Source organism: Polyodon spathula, chromosome 13, assembly GCF_017654505.1.
Source record: "Polyodon spathula isolate WHYD16114869_AA chromosome 13, ASM1765450v1, whole genome shotgun sequence".
Classification (NCBI taxonomy): Eukaryota; Metazoa; Chordata; class Actinopteri; order Acipenseriformes; family Polyodontidae; genus Polyodon; species Polyodon spathula.
Genome location: NC_054546.1, coordinates 20,529,556 through 20,545,924, shown reverse-complemented (window position 1 = coordinate 20,545,924; position 16,369 = coordinate 20,529,556). Strand labels below are relative to the sequence as shown.

The 16,369-nt window shown below is 42.4% G+C and overlaps 2 protein-coding genes across 2 annotated transcripts in view; both read right to left on the bottom strand.

The window, feature by feature from the left end:
• Positions 1 to 1,523: 1,523 nt before the first annotated feature.
• Positions 1,524 to 14,988, bottom strand: LOC121325923 (phosphatidylinositide phosphatase SAC2-like). Its single transcript, XM_041268998.1, has 9 exons — positions 14,860 to 14,988; positions 14,452 to 14,640; positions 13,306 to 13,558; positions 10,910 to 10,994; positions 10,173 to 10,244; positions 9,760 to 9,833; positions 8,987 to 9,115; positions 7,100 to 7,187; positions 1,524 to 5,121 (listed from the first exon to the last, which is right to left on the bottom strand). The coding sequence occupies exons 1-9, from the start codon at positions 14,986 to 14,988 to the stop codon at positions 3,957 to 3,959; spliced, it is 2,184 nt and encodes a 727-aa protein (XP_041124932.1). The 3' UTR covers positions 1,524 to 3,956.
• A 103-nt stretch (positions 14,989 to 15,091) lies between these two features.
• The window catches only part of LOC121325922 (phosphatidylinositide phosphatase SAC2-like), a 97,609-nt gene continuing 96,331 nt past the window's right edge, over positions 15,092 to 16,369 (bottom strand). Inside the window, exon 13 of the mRNA XM_041268997.1 lies at positions 15,092 to 15,208. Coding sequence (XP_041124931.1) covers positions 15,092 to 15,208 — 117 coding nt within the window. The remainder of the gene's footprint in view (positions 15,209 to 16,369) is intronic.

Genomic DNA, 16,369 nt, shown 5'->3' with positions numbered 1-16,369 from the left:
ACACGAAGAGACTACAGACCTAAATTATGAAGTAAAAATGCTAATATAATAGAGTTGCTGGGTTATTTGTTTACTCACTTACCAGAGCCTCTGACATATGCCATTCCTCATCCCTGCTGTAATGTATTAACTCAAAATAAAACCCATTCCAATCAGGTACCGCTCAGTGCTTACCTAATAGTGATTAAAACAAACTTTTGTTTACCTAAAAAGAAAAAAAACAGGCACAAGCTTAAGTGCCAATTAGTCTATGTCCCAGTCATTAAAATAGATCAATGACATGCTTTATACAGGCACAGGGATCATTAGGATAAACTAGACGGTGTAAACTAGACAGTAAATTAAATCATTTGTAATTAGTTATATAAGCTGTCATCATCTCATTCCTGTGCAGTTTACACACTGGTCAGTCAATGCTGACTGCACTCAGAGTTGAAACAATGATCTTGTCTCTGAGCAAGTTAACGGTAGCTGTGATATTATCGTGATCTGTTTAGTCTTGAGAAAGTCTTTTTGATAGTCATATTATCTGCAGTAAGCATGTTCCTGACATTCATTTAAAGCAAAGGATTTGTTCCTGTAGACAAACCAATTTGTCCATAACGATATCCTGGAGTGGGGCAGGTAGTGTGCACTGTGGGATAGAACAGATGTTTGAACTTATTTTAAAAAGCCAACAAGCTTTTTAAAAACAGATTGAAAAAAAACAGAAAGAACTACTAACTAGGGTGAACAACTGATGGGACTTAAAACATGATTTAAGATCATCGTGAGTATTTAAAATGTCATTACTGTCCTACCTACTGCTAACAGTTGTAATAATTTCCCGTGACATTTGTAGAGGTCTGACTGTGAAATCAGTTTGCTGGCCTGAACCTACTCAATATAATTAAACCAATTCAAGGAGCGTGTAGTCTGTACAACTGACAAACTCTGGCAGACAGTGCAGAAACCCATTGTCCATGGTTCACTTGGAAAGAAAAACTTACTTTGACACACAGAAACAAAAAAAGCCTAAAGAACTGCTGTGTTTATTCTTTTTTAATTAAAATATTTCCCCTTGTACATCCCTCAAAATTTTAAATACAGCATACAGTTTATTTACCACTTATGTAAAGACGTGAACTTTATTATGTTTACTTAAACACTCCAAAGAGAAACAAATAAAACACAGTACTGTGATAAAACAGGAATAAATAAATAGACATTTAAAACATGTACAATAAAAGTCTGAATACCAGAGGTGATGATGCTGCTGCTGCTTGATCTCACGACACAGAGGAGGCGGTACAACACCAACAACGACTAAGACGCATGTACCGAAAGAGGCTTTCATTCTAAAACAACAAGGCTACTGGGGCTGTACAGTTAATACACAGCACTCTAAGTGCAGGCTATGTGTGTGTGTGTGTGTGTCTAATAATATGTGTGTGTGTGTCTAATAATATATATATATATATATATATATATATATATATATATATATATATATATATATATATATATATATATATATATATACTACATTTCTGCATTTCTGCTTTCAACTAATAATTGATACAGGTTCTGTTCTGCGCAGATCTGTCCCAGTTTATTAATAAACCTTACTGATCAACACTACCCAGTATTTATTATTCCTATTCTAACCATGGTCACAGTCAAAGCACATCAACAGGAAGCCTTTTTGAAAATTTAGCAACTCTCTTATCCCTTGAATTGGAGAACTGCCGGGTCAAAAACATGTTCTACACAAGAAATATTAATACATGATTACCTTTATTATTATTATTATTATTATTATTATTATTATTATTATTATTATTATTGTAAAGAGGTATAGTAAAGACAACCATTTCAGACACCAGGAATGTGTGATTACGCAAGCTCACTCTATAACTTCTCTTTAAAAATACAACTACTTCTCTGGTAACTAGTTCAGAGCATTTTTAGGAGAGGGAATGCATAAGTTAATGGAAAGACTTATTCTAATTTGAAGGAATAATCATCAATGCTGTAAAATACAAGTTCTCATTAACAACTTTCTCACAGCCCCCCCTTTGTGTTTTATTTTTACTTAAGGTGAAACCCATTGTTCCTGTCACAACAATATAAGTGCACTTCCTTCCTGTGTTACAGACAATAGGCTCCTACCTGAGTTTTACACTCACATCCTGTGTTGGGGTCCTATTTCTTGTAACACAGGAAGTGAATGGAGAGAGTAACAGGATAACTGGGTCTCATCTGAGTGGAAACCTAAGATAAATCTACAAGGGGCAGATTAGAACGACACTAATAAGAATTTAAAGCACTGAAAGTCACACCTTAAAAGTTAGGAACAGCCTGATTTTGTCCAGTGTCAGCACTATTACGCACATTTTGAAATGTCAACGTTTGAAAATCTACCTGAAACAAGGAGACAGGCAGCCTGGGTGCCACAATAAACAGCGCCAGTGGATACAGAGTGCGTGGACTATTGAGCTCCAGCGCAGGTCTAAAGTTGGACTTGATGTCAGCTTCAGTTAGATCGGCACTGTGCCAGTTCCAGTGTACTTGTAAACCTAACCTGAACCCCCTCAGAGGAAAACTATTGCTCTTCTTTCATGCTGCATGTCGCTGTCATGGAAAACTGACATCGTCCATACTGTGTGGGAGTAAATTTGAGTTTAAAGGGAAGGTTCATGCCAGAAAGTATTTTCTGTCTGTGATCCTTAATAGTTGAACATCCTGTATAATCTGCCTGCGGCTGACTGCCATCTTTGTTTTAAAATTTGTTACCATAAAATCATAAAATAAATTTAAAAAATATTTGAGGACGTGCAAAAAAATTAATTAAACATGAATCGATTTTATACCTAGATAGATAATATGACAAAAATCTAATTTTTAAATAAAAATACCTTTGTTTTTGTTTCTGAAAAAAGGGCGTTTCAGTCTTGTAATTGTCACTGAATTTGCAACAAACCCTCCCTTTAAATTCAGAAACGTGCGCATACGCAATATAGATGATGTCAACTTATTTCTCGGTCGACCAACTTCTTGTGACACCGGTTAGACTCAGTGACTGTGTACCCTTTCCTGAGCGATAATTTGTTAAGGCTGTAAAAAAATGAAATCTTCAGGTTTTCGCCCAGTGACCTCTCTCATGTGCAAATTATTCAAACCGTTACCCAACACACATCCCACTGGGACCACCTGGTTTGTTTTAGAGCATTTTACAGCACCCTGGACTGCTTCAACAAGCTCTCTGTGGTTCTCTCGGGATCACTCCTAAAAATAAGTTACTTAAGCAATCCGGGGGGATTCCTCAGTAGTGTAAAATGCTTAAAAAAAAATCTAGTTTTGGTTTATGTCAGCATGGTAAAGGTTGATCACTAAGTTTCAATACCCATAGTTTTATATACTGTAAAACTGCTGTATTTGCATGTCCATTTTGCATCTGTGCTAAAAGACAATAGCTAAGAGCACACATCACATAATTGCTATTGGTAATACAATTAGGAATACTTGAATATAAAAATTCTACAATTTTAAAACTTAGAAAACCTAAAGATTTGTTTGTCAGAGCCTTAACTTTTGAGGTTTAGAGGTCTATAATATTCTGTTGCTTTGACAAATTACACTAATCCACCGCCATTCCTTGTAAATACTTGCAATACGAAGACAGTTGTTTTAAACCAAATTATGGGGACCTCTCATTTAGAAGCTCTTGAGCCAGGACAGAGGGCACAGTCACACTGTTCTCTTACCTTGCATATCTTCTACACTACAAATGTAAATGTCACTGTAAACATTGTTAAAAGGAGCTTTTTCTGGAAGCAGTGATCTTTGCTACAGGATTGTGTTAACCCTCTAAGACAGCTTCTTCTTTGTGCAAGCTTATTTCTACTGATGCTTAACTAGAAGCCACATAGACAAGAGAGAATCTACTGGGGGAAAAATGCCCAGAGCAGAGAAGGCTAAATCTGGATGATCCTTGTCTGGCACTGCGTAAACATTGCTTTCAAGTCGCTCTGCTGGGCTTCATTAATAGACTCCGGTTCGGGGCTCTTCTGGACCTTGGCCACAGCAAAGTTGATGCCTTGGGTCAGGCCTGCCTGGGTCATGCTGGCCACCTGGACCATGGAGCTGCGGATCTTGGCGAAGGGAGACGCCACCCGGCTGCCATTGCCCTCCACGGGGGACGGGCCTGTGCTGGCCTGCAGCTGAGAGCCCAGGCTCTTCTGTGAGGATGAAGAAGCCGCAGAAGAGGCTGGCTGGACGGAGAGTAGATTGGCTTCCAAAGAGGTAGCCACGTCAAGTTGGGAAGGCCTGGACAGCTGCTGATCCCTCTGCTCCAGTTGCCCTTCCACATCTCCAGGAGGGTTACTGCGGCTGTGACCTGAATCTGGCAGGGGTTGGTTGAAACCAAGCTCCTCCATTGAGGGATCTTTGCTTTGGGCATCCTGCACAAACTGGTGGCAATAAGCATCAATGGGGGTCCCGAAATCAATCAGAACAGCTTCCTCTGAAGGTGTCGGATGCTCATAAGACTTCCCATTGTTCTCTGGCTGTTTTTCTGGATTGCGGTCACAGTCTGTGATACAGATCATGGAGGGAGGAGCCGGAGTGCCAGAGATGTCGGTGCTGGTGATGGACTGTGTGCGGCTCCCCAAGCGAGGAGCTGCAGCCACAATGCCGCAGCTGGGGAGAACGTAGTCAAAGTTCTCCAGGGAACCGGCCAGCTGTCTGTCCTCGTCTTCATTGGGCAGAAACTCGTTGGAGTGAAAGGAGTCAGAGTCAGAGGAGATCTCCAGGTCGGACTCCGAGTGGTCCTTGAGAGCCCCCGCCACAGTGCTGTCCGAAGTCTCCAAGCTGCTGTCGGATTTCCAGAGGTTCACCTTCAGATTGGGCTTCAGAAAGTTGACCTTCATCTCTGGCTTGGAGAAGTTACCCAACTTCCCCAGGGGTTTGAAGCTCCCTATGTTCACATTGGACTTGGTCTGCTTGACTTTCTGGTTCAGGGAAGAGAATTTGTTGAGCAGGAAGTTCTTGCCCTGAGCCAGACCTGTGCTTCCCAGGACCTGACCCTTGCTGTTCTTGGTCCGGATGCTGATGATGTCCTCATGGGGTTTGCTGTGCTTTCTGCAGATAGAGAATTATTGAAAACAGCCAAAAGATAATGAGTGTATTTAGTAATGCAGAGTTATTCACAGTGTTTGTCCTGGCTATGAAAGAAAAAGAAAAATCAAGGTGGTCATATATTTGAGGCTGGCACTGGTACCCGCACCCATCCCGGATCCTGCCATCTTTCTGAATTCAAAGACCAAGTTGTTAAAATGTGCTGCCCCCTTCCCTTTCTATGACAAATCATTCTAGCAGGCTCTTATTCACAATGACGGTATTTTATGTATATATAAAAGCAAACTACTCTTCAGTTCTAGTTGCCGGCCATAGACAATGTAACAGGCTAGATCAGCCAAAGTGTCTTTATAGGAATAAGAACCATCACCATCTACTGAACACCTACTCTGTACTATCAGCAACACAAAAGGAACCCTGATCCACCACAGGTATTCATTACCTTGCTGGTACTCCCTAATTTAAAGACTCTTTGGCAGATCCAGCCTGCGTTACATGTCTGTGAAAAAGAGTGGATTCTGAGCAAGGCAATCGTCTGTACCTTAGTACAGACGCTACCAAATAGTAAAAAAACTAAATAATATTTGAGTAAATGCAATAAGAAGAACACAGACTATAAACACGATAAAAGAGTAAAGGGACACTATAATTTTTTTTTTTAAAAAGGGTCGCCTCTCGTAAGTAATTTTTCTTATGTCCTTAAAATTAATTAGCAGCTACTTAAATGTTTGCCACATCAAAATGTATATTATTCAAGTACTGAACAGGCCAAAAAATGAATCTGTAACAGGGGAAAGAGCCCTTTGTCTGCATGTAGTTTAACACTGAGCTAGCCACAAAGGAACCACTTCCACACTTTCTATCTCTAAATATTTTGTACAAATTTTAAAATAGAACATGCTAACCAACTTCCCCAGCAAAAAACAATTTAATTTACAATCAAAGTAGTTCTCCTGTCCATACTAGTTTGTTTTTATTCAACATTATTGAAATGTTACCAAATGGAACCCAGATAATCAGAAGATCATCACTCATTATTGAAAGGATAACGCTAATGAAGTGCCTGTTGCATAATATCTTCTCGTCCGTGTTAGACCAGCACATTTTTCATTTGTTATAGACGGATTCCTCATCAGTGACAAAACACACTGTTTCAATTACATTCCCTGATTTCCTAGTCAATGACGCTGCCGTAAGTAATTAAGCCAATTAAATCATGGATGTTAATCTCAACAATTGTTTAATGTGGATGTGCCTTAGTGGATCCAGTTGAGAGTTTCTAATTCTCTCTGTGGCTGCTGGCAAGGATACATTAGAGACATGGATCTCTCATATGGCTCCTCGGTACAGGCAAGGCCATGACTGAGTGCAAAGACCACCCTGGTATGGGGAATCACAGCATGCATTAAAGAGTAAGCTTTCATTATTATTACTTACCGTTTTCTGATGTTTGCAATCATTCTAAGTGGTTCTGATCACAAATACTATAACACTGTTTCTTACTTTTTGTAAAGACAGAGTTCAGGAGCTGATCTTCTATTCTATTTAACTGCCATAGACATATGTAACATAGGCTAGATCTGCCTAGTGTCTTTATAGAAGTAAGAGCCAACATCATCAGCTACTTTGAATTATTATGAAACAAAGCTCATTACCCTGCTTTACTGGCAAATGATATTGTCAGATTAAAGTCTAAACTGTATAGTTATGACCAGTCATACCAATAACTTTTCCAAAAAGAACGAAGGTCCCGAACACTAATGAAAAGTTGGATAATTTCTAAGTGGCTCAAATCTGTTACCATAATGATTTTCACAAAACAACTTGAAACTTTGTATAAAGTCAGAAAGAATCAAGAATAGCTAAGTCTCTAAGTTGGTCAGATTTACTGTAACAAAAAAATTCACTCGGACTGGCCAGCGCTCAGCGCTATCACACTAGTTTAGTTTCTTTAGTTAATTTTTTCCTGGTACTGACATACCTCTCCAGCTTCTTCTCCACAATAGCTACGTCCAGTTCCATGGCCTGCTTGGTGATGCGCAGCATTTCAGCGATGCACTGAAGAGTATCTGAAATCACATTAACAGCCTGTCAGTTCCTGCTAAACAGCTTGTTTGAGGACTTTCACATTTCTGCATTAAGATTGGTGTCTTGACAGTGAGTCTGCCGGTGGAGTTACAAGGTCACATTGCCACATGCACGGAATGAGGAAATCTGTTCGGGGCTGGCAGTTATAATTCTCCAGACGTTCAAAGCCAGGTAAAGGCAGAGAGAAAAAAGTCAATATGAGAGCAGCACTATTACAAAGATCATAAAAGCTATTAAAATGGCATTTGAAAGAAAATTTCTATTAAATTTAATGAAAAGCAATGCTGGACACTGCAGCTTTCTTTATTTTTCTTTTATAAATCAATAGAATATAAAGTAGATCTCGATATTAATTTTATACAGACATCTGATCACATTAATATTTCTGTAATATTGTTTGTATCAGATAGAAATGACATCCCATTAAGATTAGCTATACTGCATTGAAAATCTTTTTAAACTTATTTTAAATATACTACTGGATACAGTAAGATACAAGCTGATTTTCACCCCACTCAGCCTATGTGGATATCAGCTTCTACAGCACCCTCTGATATTCTGTATATCCAGTATAAAATCTAAGCCTCTGCACTCTTCAGTTTACATTACGTGCCTGTGACGGGCCTCCCATCTTTTAACACACCAGTTTGTTGACCCACACAAGCTGTGCAATCGGGTTATTTTTAAACTCTGCTAGACGCTGCGCTGCAGTCATCGTTGTGAAAGCAATGTGTTCAGATTCACAGAGAACTGAAGCCTGCACAACGTGGTTCACAACAGCAACCCTGCCTCTCACCAACTTAAACTGAACTGACAGCTACAGCAGCTGCCCTTAAATCACAGACCCCCCTGAAACAGAAGACACGGAGACTTTAGGCATATTGCTTTAAAAAGGAAGGTATTACACAACAATAAACAAGTTTAACTATAAACAGTTAACTGTGGGAGGGTAAAGTGTCCCACAATCATGTTCATTTTTACAGAATAAAATCTTTTCCACAGTTTATTTTTAAAAAGCTATTTACATCCCCTGTGTGAAGGTTAGGGTCAGGCAAAGAGGCTGCGAGCCAGGCATCTGTTGAAATAGAGAAGCTACTGAGAACTTTTGTTAAAATAAAACAAAACCAATTATTTTTAGCATCAACTCACTTGAGCTTCTTCCTATGCCCCATCCTCTACAAAACTAAACATACAGGTGAATTGCAGCCTTTTATACACATCTGCCTCATTTCAACTTAAACTGAATAATTCATGAATTGGACCCCCAATGGCATACAGTTTTCTCCACTCTATCCACACACTCACATAGAAATGGGTATTTACATCAAGAAATTAACCCTTTGCTGGATTCATTTAATAAACACACATTTAACAACAACACTATTAAACATTAACACCAAAAATAAAGTAAAACAAATATGAAAATAATATTGTTATGGGTGTAGTTGGTGGAATTATGTGCCCTCACACTGTAGAATATGGAAGTGAAAACGAGTAACAGTGCATAGTAAGTTAACACAAAATAGCTGACAAAAGTAAACACTATTTACAAGTGAGGGGTTTTTGAGCTATGAATGACATATGCGCTGCTACAGTTCTACAAAGCTTTAGAAGCTTGTCTATTCGGTGGCACGCAATTTTCAAGGACAAAGGATGGGGTGTTAAGTGCTACGTAATTAAACGTGGTATCAGAAAATTACTTAAATTCAGCCCCTTCTACTGTGGGAGAGAACCGCTGCATGGTTTCCTTTTACAAAGTAAACAAGTGTAAAGTACATACCTTTTCCATCTTCCTCTGGGCTGCGGGGCACGGCTCGGAGCGTGTGGAAGTACCCGCTGGTCTCCTGGTGTTTGTAATGCAACCTCATGCACGAGAACTTGGGCTTCCCGAAAAACGTGGGCTCAGGGCCTTCAGGGTACAACAGAGATAACCATGTGAATCACTGAAGGTTATACATTGTGGCAAGACGCAATGTTCCCCTTGGTACAACAAAACCAAATGGGAGCCATGGACAATGCGCCTTATTACCTGGCCCCCTTCTAGCAAGGGAGCGCTGTAATGAAAGTTGGGACCTTGTTAATATAAATTAATATGTGAAATCTGCATGGAATGTGCATATGTGGTTCTGCTTGGAAAAAAAAACACTCTGCAACACAACTTGAGAGGCAGGGTTAAAGGCATTGGACAGTCTGAGGACTGTATTTCCGACTGCAGCTACCCTATCTGCAATGAGTCAACTGTTGAGCTCACTGTTTCCTAGTTTCTTGGGTAAACAGTTTCTTAAACAAAACAGCACGTCCACTTTCACATTAGACCTTTATATATTCAGTGTGTTTAAAAACGTTCACCAAGCTCACCAAAACATTTTAAATGGATCACCATCCACTGTCTTTATACAGTGGTGCATTTGTGGCTTCCAGCAAATGCGTATGTGTGGTTTCATACAGTATTCCCCCTATCTTCCTGAAACAGACCAACAGTATTTCAGTAAGGCCCCTTTAATGTTAGCCTTCTTTCCAAGTTCAGTTTGGTAGATCTAGTGAGTGTCTTACCTATTTCTATCTTCTCCAGGTTTTCTAGACTCAGCCTCTGATACTGGTTGACTTTGTCAGCTTCGTCATCGTAGCTGTGAAGAGTCAATAAGAGCTGTAAGCACTCATCTTCATCGTCTGTGGAGCACTGGCAGTGTTGAGGAGTTACTATTAAACAGTAATCCCTTCCAGGTACTTGAACAAAATTAATAACCTATCACTTTGAAAAAAATGTAGCTTGTTCCAGCTACAGTTAAAAACAGTTATTTCTCGGGCACTGGTTCCACTTCAGAGATATTTTTTCAGTTCGGTCAGGCTGCAGCTCGATACATTCTTCGAGAGTGGTACAGTCCGGTATGTCTGTCTTTTATAAAGGCTAACAGATCACTCACGAATCAAGATGTTTTGAATGAACAGATTTAATGGACACTTACTAGGCCACGTAGTAGGCACAGTTAGACAGCAGCAGCAGAACATCCACATCCTTATGAGTGGCATCAATCAGACTGCAAAAGAGAAGAAGTTGGGGTTCAGGATCTACAGGGAATGAGCAGAGCTATAGCAGAAACACATGCCGTCCAGCTGTCCATCAATTTACTTTATTATAAGTGAAGCGTAACCCTAGAATATGAGAATAGAGCTGATGGAGTCCATGAAACTAGATATATCAACTTATGGTATAAAGGTGAAATGTCACAGTGATATTAACTCTATCAACTAAAAGGGCATACATACTGTACACACATGTGGGCATTTACAAATCACGTACAAGAAATCAACGAATCACTGTTAGGGGTTTGTCATAATTCTAAATGGTATCCTGTGTACAGATGTTATCATTGTTAAATAGTAGTCCCTGTCTACAATACCATTTATTTATTTTTTAATAAAAAGTTACTATGTTGTGTGTATTTATAAGAGAGATCATTGCAGACAATTTGAGCAGACAGAGCTGCACAAGATCTCTTGCACAATAAGAGACACCATACACATAACATAGTAACTTATAAGCAAGGGTAGTTTACTGGTTATTAAATGAGTTCTGTCTCTTATACTACTAGAGTGCTCAGCAGTTTCGATGGGATGTAGCTTTCTACAGAGCTGAAAGAGTTGAAATGGAGTAGAGATAAATGTGAAGGACTGGTTGCCTGCCAATAAACATAAGAATTACTGATTCAAATCTTCACTCTGGAAGCTCGGCCACGAAGCCAGGATGAAAAGACTTTTATAAAAACCTGCCACCAGGTTCCCAAGATCTATAAAACACAAGGACAAGAGTCCAGCCAACTGTCTCGGCCTGGATCCAGGAAAGTGAAGTGCCCTCCCAGATCGATGTATTGTACTGTCATGCTAATAAGACAGCCTGCCCAGAGCAGGGAATTGAACCGGCAAACTACAAAGCTGGAGAATGCAAGTACCTAGCAATATATGCACATTTTCTGTGTCATGTGATCTACTGGACCAATTCACAGAAACCTTCAACACTGGATAAGACAAACCTGTTTCTCCCTCGACCACTTTTTCTTTGCTTTGCCTTTGCTGATGAATGACTCTGATGAACAATGTCTTGGAGCAGTCTATAAATCACGACTGTCCTTGCTAGCGTGTCACTTGCTCGACGTGCACCCACTTGCATACGAATGCTGTTCTGCTCTCTCAGCTTTACATGAGTGTCACATCAAACGATCAGCCTAATTCAGGCCGATGAAAAACCCAGTCGGAAAGACAGGTCCTACTAAAGTGGCTGGGCGATGTATGTATGTATGTATGTATGTATGTATGTGTTCAGATATATATTATATATACTTCATATATATATATATATATATATACACACACACACACACACACACATATATACACATACACAGGTAGTGGACAAAAAAATGGAAACACCAATGTAAAGTCACTTAATAGGGCATTGGGCCACCACGTGTGGCCAGTACGGCTTGTATGTGCGTGGCATAGAGTCTACCAGCCTCTAGAATTCTGCAGGAAGGATGCGGCACCATTCTTCCACGAGAAAATCAATCAACTCATGCCTGGTTGATGGTAGTGGAAAATGCTGTGTCAGGGGTTGTTCCAGAATATCCCATAAATGCTCGATTGGGTGGCTGAGAAGGCCAAGACATATGGATAACATCAGTGTCATGCTCACCAAACCATTGGCGACTACATGTGCTCTGTGGATGGGGGCATTGTCATCCTGGACCCCTCCCACCAACCCCCCTGTCTTGGTCACTGAAGCTCCTGTCAAACGCGCCCCAACAATCACCCTCTTTCAAAGTCACTGAGGTCTCCTCTCGCAGCCATGCTAGCCATAATTATAGGCAACCAGGCCTGTCCAGCATTTTTATGCATGACCCTAAACATGCTGGGATGTTCCTTGCTTAATTAACCTGTGTGGAAGCCCTTGCTTTCAATATATTTGGTGTCCCTCATTTACCCAGGTGTTTCCATTTTTTTGTCCACTACACACACAGTAGAGTCTCTACGGCAATTCAAAATTCTTTCAGCCTTTCAGTTTAGATGGCTTACCAAAAGAGTTTCCGTAGAGACATTCACGGTCGCACTATTGTTATTTTGCTTCAAAAGGATCAATTGTATAACTCCTGCTCATTTATTTTCATCAAAAAATCTCTATTAGTTTAAAACATAACTATAAAAATAAACAAACAAACAACACATTTCGACACTACCGTGTGCGACCAAGAATGTCTGTATGGAAACTTTTGGTAAGCCATCTAAACTGAAAGTTTGGCTGAAAGAATTTTTAACTTTTACATTCACTATATGTAATTACCTTATACTGGTCAACAGAGGTTGTTGTCTGTGTGGTGGTTCCGCTGTTTGATCCTTTGATTTTTTCTGTTGTTTTTGTGGTGTAATGAGGCGCTGGTCTAGATACGGCCCTATGTGGACTGGCGTATATGATCTAGCTTGTCTGATTCGCAACCGACGCGGACGCTACACTTCGTAGATTAGTCTGTGTCTGATCGTGCGTAGGCGCATCGAATCATTCCGATTCCCGGACCCTCGCCTCAGGTTTTTTCGATCGAGTTTGGGGTCTGTTAGGCCGGGAAATTTAGACACTTTGAAAGTGATGGCGTGCCCTGGCTCGGCAGATTCTGATGATTTCCGTGTCCGCTTTGCGCCAGTGATGGACGCGCATGTTGGTTGTGCCTGTTTGTCTTGTTGATAGCTCACGTCTGTCCCTGCTCGCGTGTGCCCATTGTAGGTCACCTCGCGCGCCCGTCAAAGACGGTGTGCTGCGTCTCAGTGGGTAGCACCTGTTGGTCCTCGTTGTCCCTTTCCTCTGTTCTTGATTACTTTATACTCTGTCTCTACGCGTCGTAGAGGTGACCACCCTTTTTCTTCTCCGCACGCCCGCTGTGTCCATTACCCCGTGGCATTATCGCCGCCTGTTACTGTGATTTCAACACGACACATAGATTTCAGTTTCCACCGTCACCCACGCTTTCGTGTCTTTTTTGCATCGCGCCCAACTCAGTGACTTTCTGGGACAGAGTCGTTTTTATCTAAAGGTCCCAGTCGGTCACTAAGTACCTTCCGGCCCCGTTGTGGTGCGTCGCTGCACTTTCAGCTTCTCCCTGCACCGCCACTTCCCTGGTCTACCCTGAGCGTGGTGGTGCACGGTGCCCAATCCGCACGGCCTCCGTTCCGTGTTCGTGTACTGCAAGATTTCTCTCGTCGCTTTCGTTGTGTTGTCTCCGACCCCCGCTACCGCTGCTTTTTCTTTTGTTTCCGTGCCCCTGGCTCGCCCTTCGTTGTCCCTCTTTACCTCGCTCGGGCCACTCAACTTTTGCATATGAACATATGGATGTATTGAGTACAAGGTAAGTCCTCGTGCTCATTTTATGTTATCGCATCGTGGTGCTGTTTTTTTCGGCTCCCCTTCGCCCCCGAGCCGCCCTGATGCCCCTTACGTGTGAATTTCCGTGTGTCGGCAAACCTCGCGTTACCGGCTAATATGCGGTTTATGTTGGCTTTTGATGCGGGTCGGCGCTCTGGTGTGCGCCCTGGGTGGGTCACTGATGTGTTAGTGCTCTGTCTGTCCTCCATTGGCCGTAGAGCTAATCTGTAGTGCTAAAATGGCTCAGTCGCGCTAGGTTTGTCTGTTGCGTACGCACGGAGCGACTTTCTCAGGCCCACGTCTGCTTGCTGGTGTTCGCGCGATGCTCCGGTCCTTTGGGTAGCTTTACTGTGCGACGTCGTTGTTTCGCCGTGCGTTGTGTGGCTTTGATAGCACAGACAGTATTGTTGACTTTGCGGACAGTTTCATTGATCTGCACGCCTTGTTTCGACGGCTGGCTATCGTGAACGCCTTTTTTTTAATATGGCTGTTGGTCGTCTTGATGAAAATGGCTAGCACTTACCCATCTATACCCCCCTCCTTTCCGTATATTTTCTTTATTCCTCGTAAGCTGTCCCCGAAATTACCCACATAACGCGAATTCGGTGGTTCGCCTAATGAATGCCCTTTCTGCATTCTGCGTCACTTTATGATTTCTCCGAACCTCGGGCATGTGACAGTTGTGGATAAGCCATGCACTTTGATGACCTTGTTGCACCATGCTTCATTTTTTTTCCTGATAAGCCATGCCGGCTCTTGCTTCTACACCTGTGGTTTGTTGTTCTAGAACATCCTCGTATCGGTCTACGGAGATCTTTTCCGACATCCATAGGTCTTACTGATTTCCGAGCCTTTCGTCGCCGAACCCTTAGTGTAAACTCCTCCTCGTACCCCCACTCAGAGTGCTCAGCATTGTCGCGTTTTTTCGACGTTTCCTTTGTCGGGACCTCAGCCCGTTTTTGCAGGCCCCCACCTTTGGTGCATTCTCGGCTCAGCCGCGACCGTTGGGCTCCGGGTCCTCCCTTGCCCTGTTGGGGACGTGGCCCCCCTCCTACACTCATACCCCTTTCATACTCGCCTCGGTACTCGAAACATGACCCCCCCTTTGTTGTGCAAGCCCCTTCACCCACTCTACCTCAGACAAGCTGGAAACGCGCCGGTTCCTTGCTAGTCTGCTCTCTGTGTTTGTCTATGTTTCCACTCCTTCTTACCTGGCTTCAGCCCCGGTGCTCGTCGAGCGAGTATACCCTCTTCCTTGTCTCCCGCGACCCCTCATCTGTCTTGTGATATTTGTTGTGGAGGGTCCTCCCCCTACCCTCCTTCACTTCTGGATCCCAGCTCTTGGCTCTGCGTCTCGGCGTCTCGGCCGTTCTCATTTTTGGCCCCCTGCCCGTCCTTTGTGTCCTCCCTCCTCCCCGTCTCGTTCGTCTCCTTCGCTCCTCTCCGCGCCCTCCTCCTTTCTTTTCTATGTCGGCCCTTTCAAGCCCTTGTTCGCGTGTCCGCGTCGAGATTTTTTGCTCGCACCTCCACGGCCCCTAGGTCTGGCTCAGGCTTCTCCGTTGCGTTTGCGTGACAGCAGTCACCGTTTTCTTTTTCCTGTTGAAAGAGAAATGAAAAAAAAATGACACAGTTAGACTAAAGAGGCTTGTTAATTACACAGTAAAACAGTTCTCTTAAAGAGTCTTGGTAGGTATACAATACCACAGTTCTCTTAAAAAGAGTCTTGGTAGGTATGCCATATCACAGTTCTCTTAAAAGAGGCTTGGTAGGTATACAATATTACAGTGCTCTTAACTTGCTTGGAATCACTTAGTGTATCATCATTTTTTGTTTCCCCACCTTAATCGTTCTTTTTTTCCCTCTTCTCCGCACCCCCTGTGCTCTCGTCCGCGCTTTGGTTGTCGCGGTGATTCAGTTGTGGCTACAGACCGTGATTTGTCACTTTGAGTTTTTTTACCCCTTGGCTTTTTGTTGTTTCTCTTTTTTTTGCGGGGTTTGATCTTCCTTTCCCCCACACTGTGGCTCGCTCCCCCTAGAGTAGAAATGGGAGAAGCAAAAAAAAAAAAAAACACATACTACGGGTTTTAGCCTTTTTTTAGCTCGTAGTGCTGACGGTCGTTGGGTATATAACACCAAGGTGGTCGGTTACATCAGTTTTTTAGCGGGAGCGTCTCCGCCTCCCCCCATTTCCTACTGGCCCCTGTCCCTGATAGTGTGCCACGTTTACTGTGTCAGTCTTCACCCCTCACGCGGTATTCTCGTCGTTTTAGGTTCCCCGGATCGCCCACCCCACCTATGGGTACAGCCCTGTCAATTGTTAATGTATTGGCCTCGCTAATTACCCTGGACGCCCCGCAGTCCTTACTGAATAATCTCATGAGGACCGTGTTTCTGGCATTTCCCCTTTGCAAGGACGTGACCTGTCGTCCGGTACTGAGTTCCTGCTTGTCCTCAGCGCCTCACAAATTGTCTCGCGTCGTTACATCTTACTAGCGGTTTTATAACTATATACGACCCGTACCTATTTTATCTTGTGGACAACCGGCCTTAGTGTGGCCTATTTAGAGTACACGAAAGAAGTGTTCTAATAAGCGAAAACCCAGAAAATACAAGGCCGAGACTAATAGAGGTAACTCCCCTCGTCTTTTAGAGTGAAATTAATGTTCGGGTAGTATTGTGTAATGGTCATCTCCCAGTTTTTCCACTGTACCTATGCGTTTCCTTTGGGAAGTGGGGCACTCTTAGATCTGTATTGTC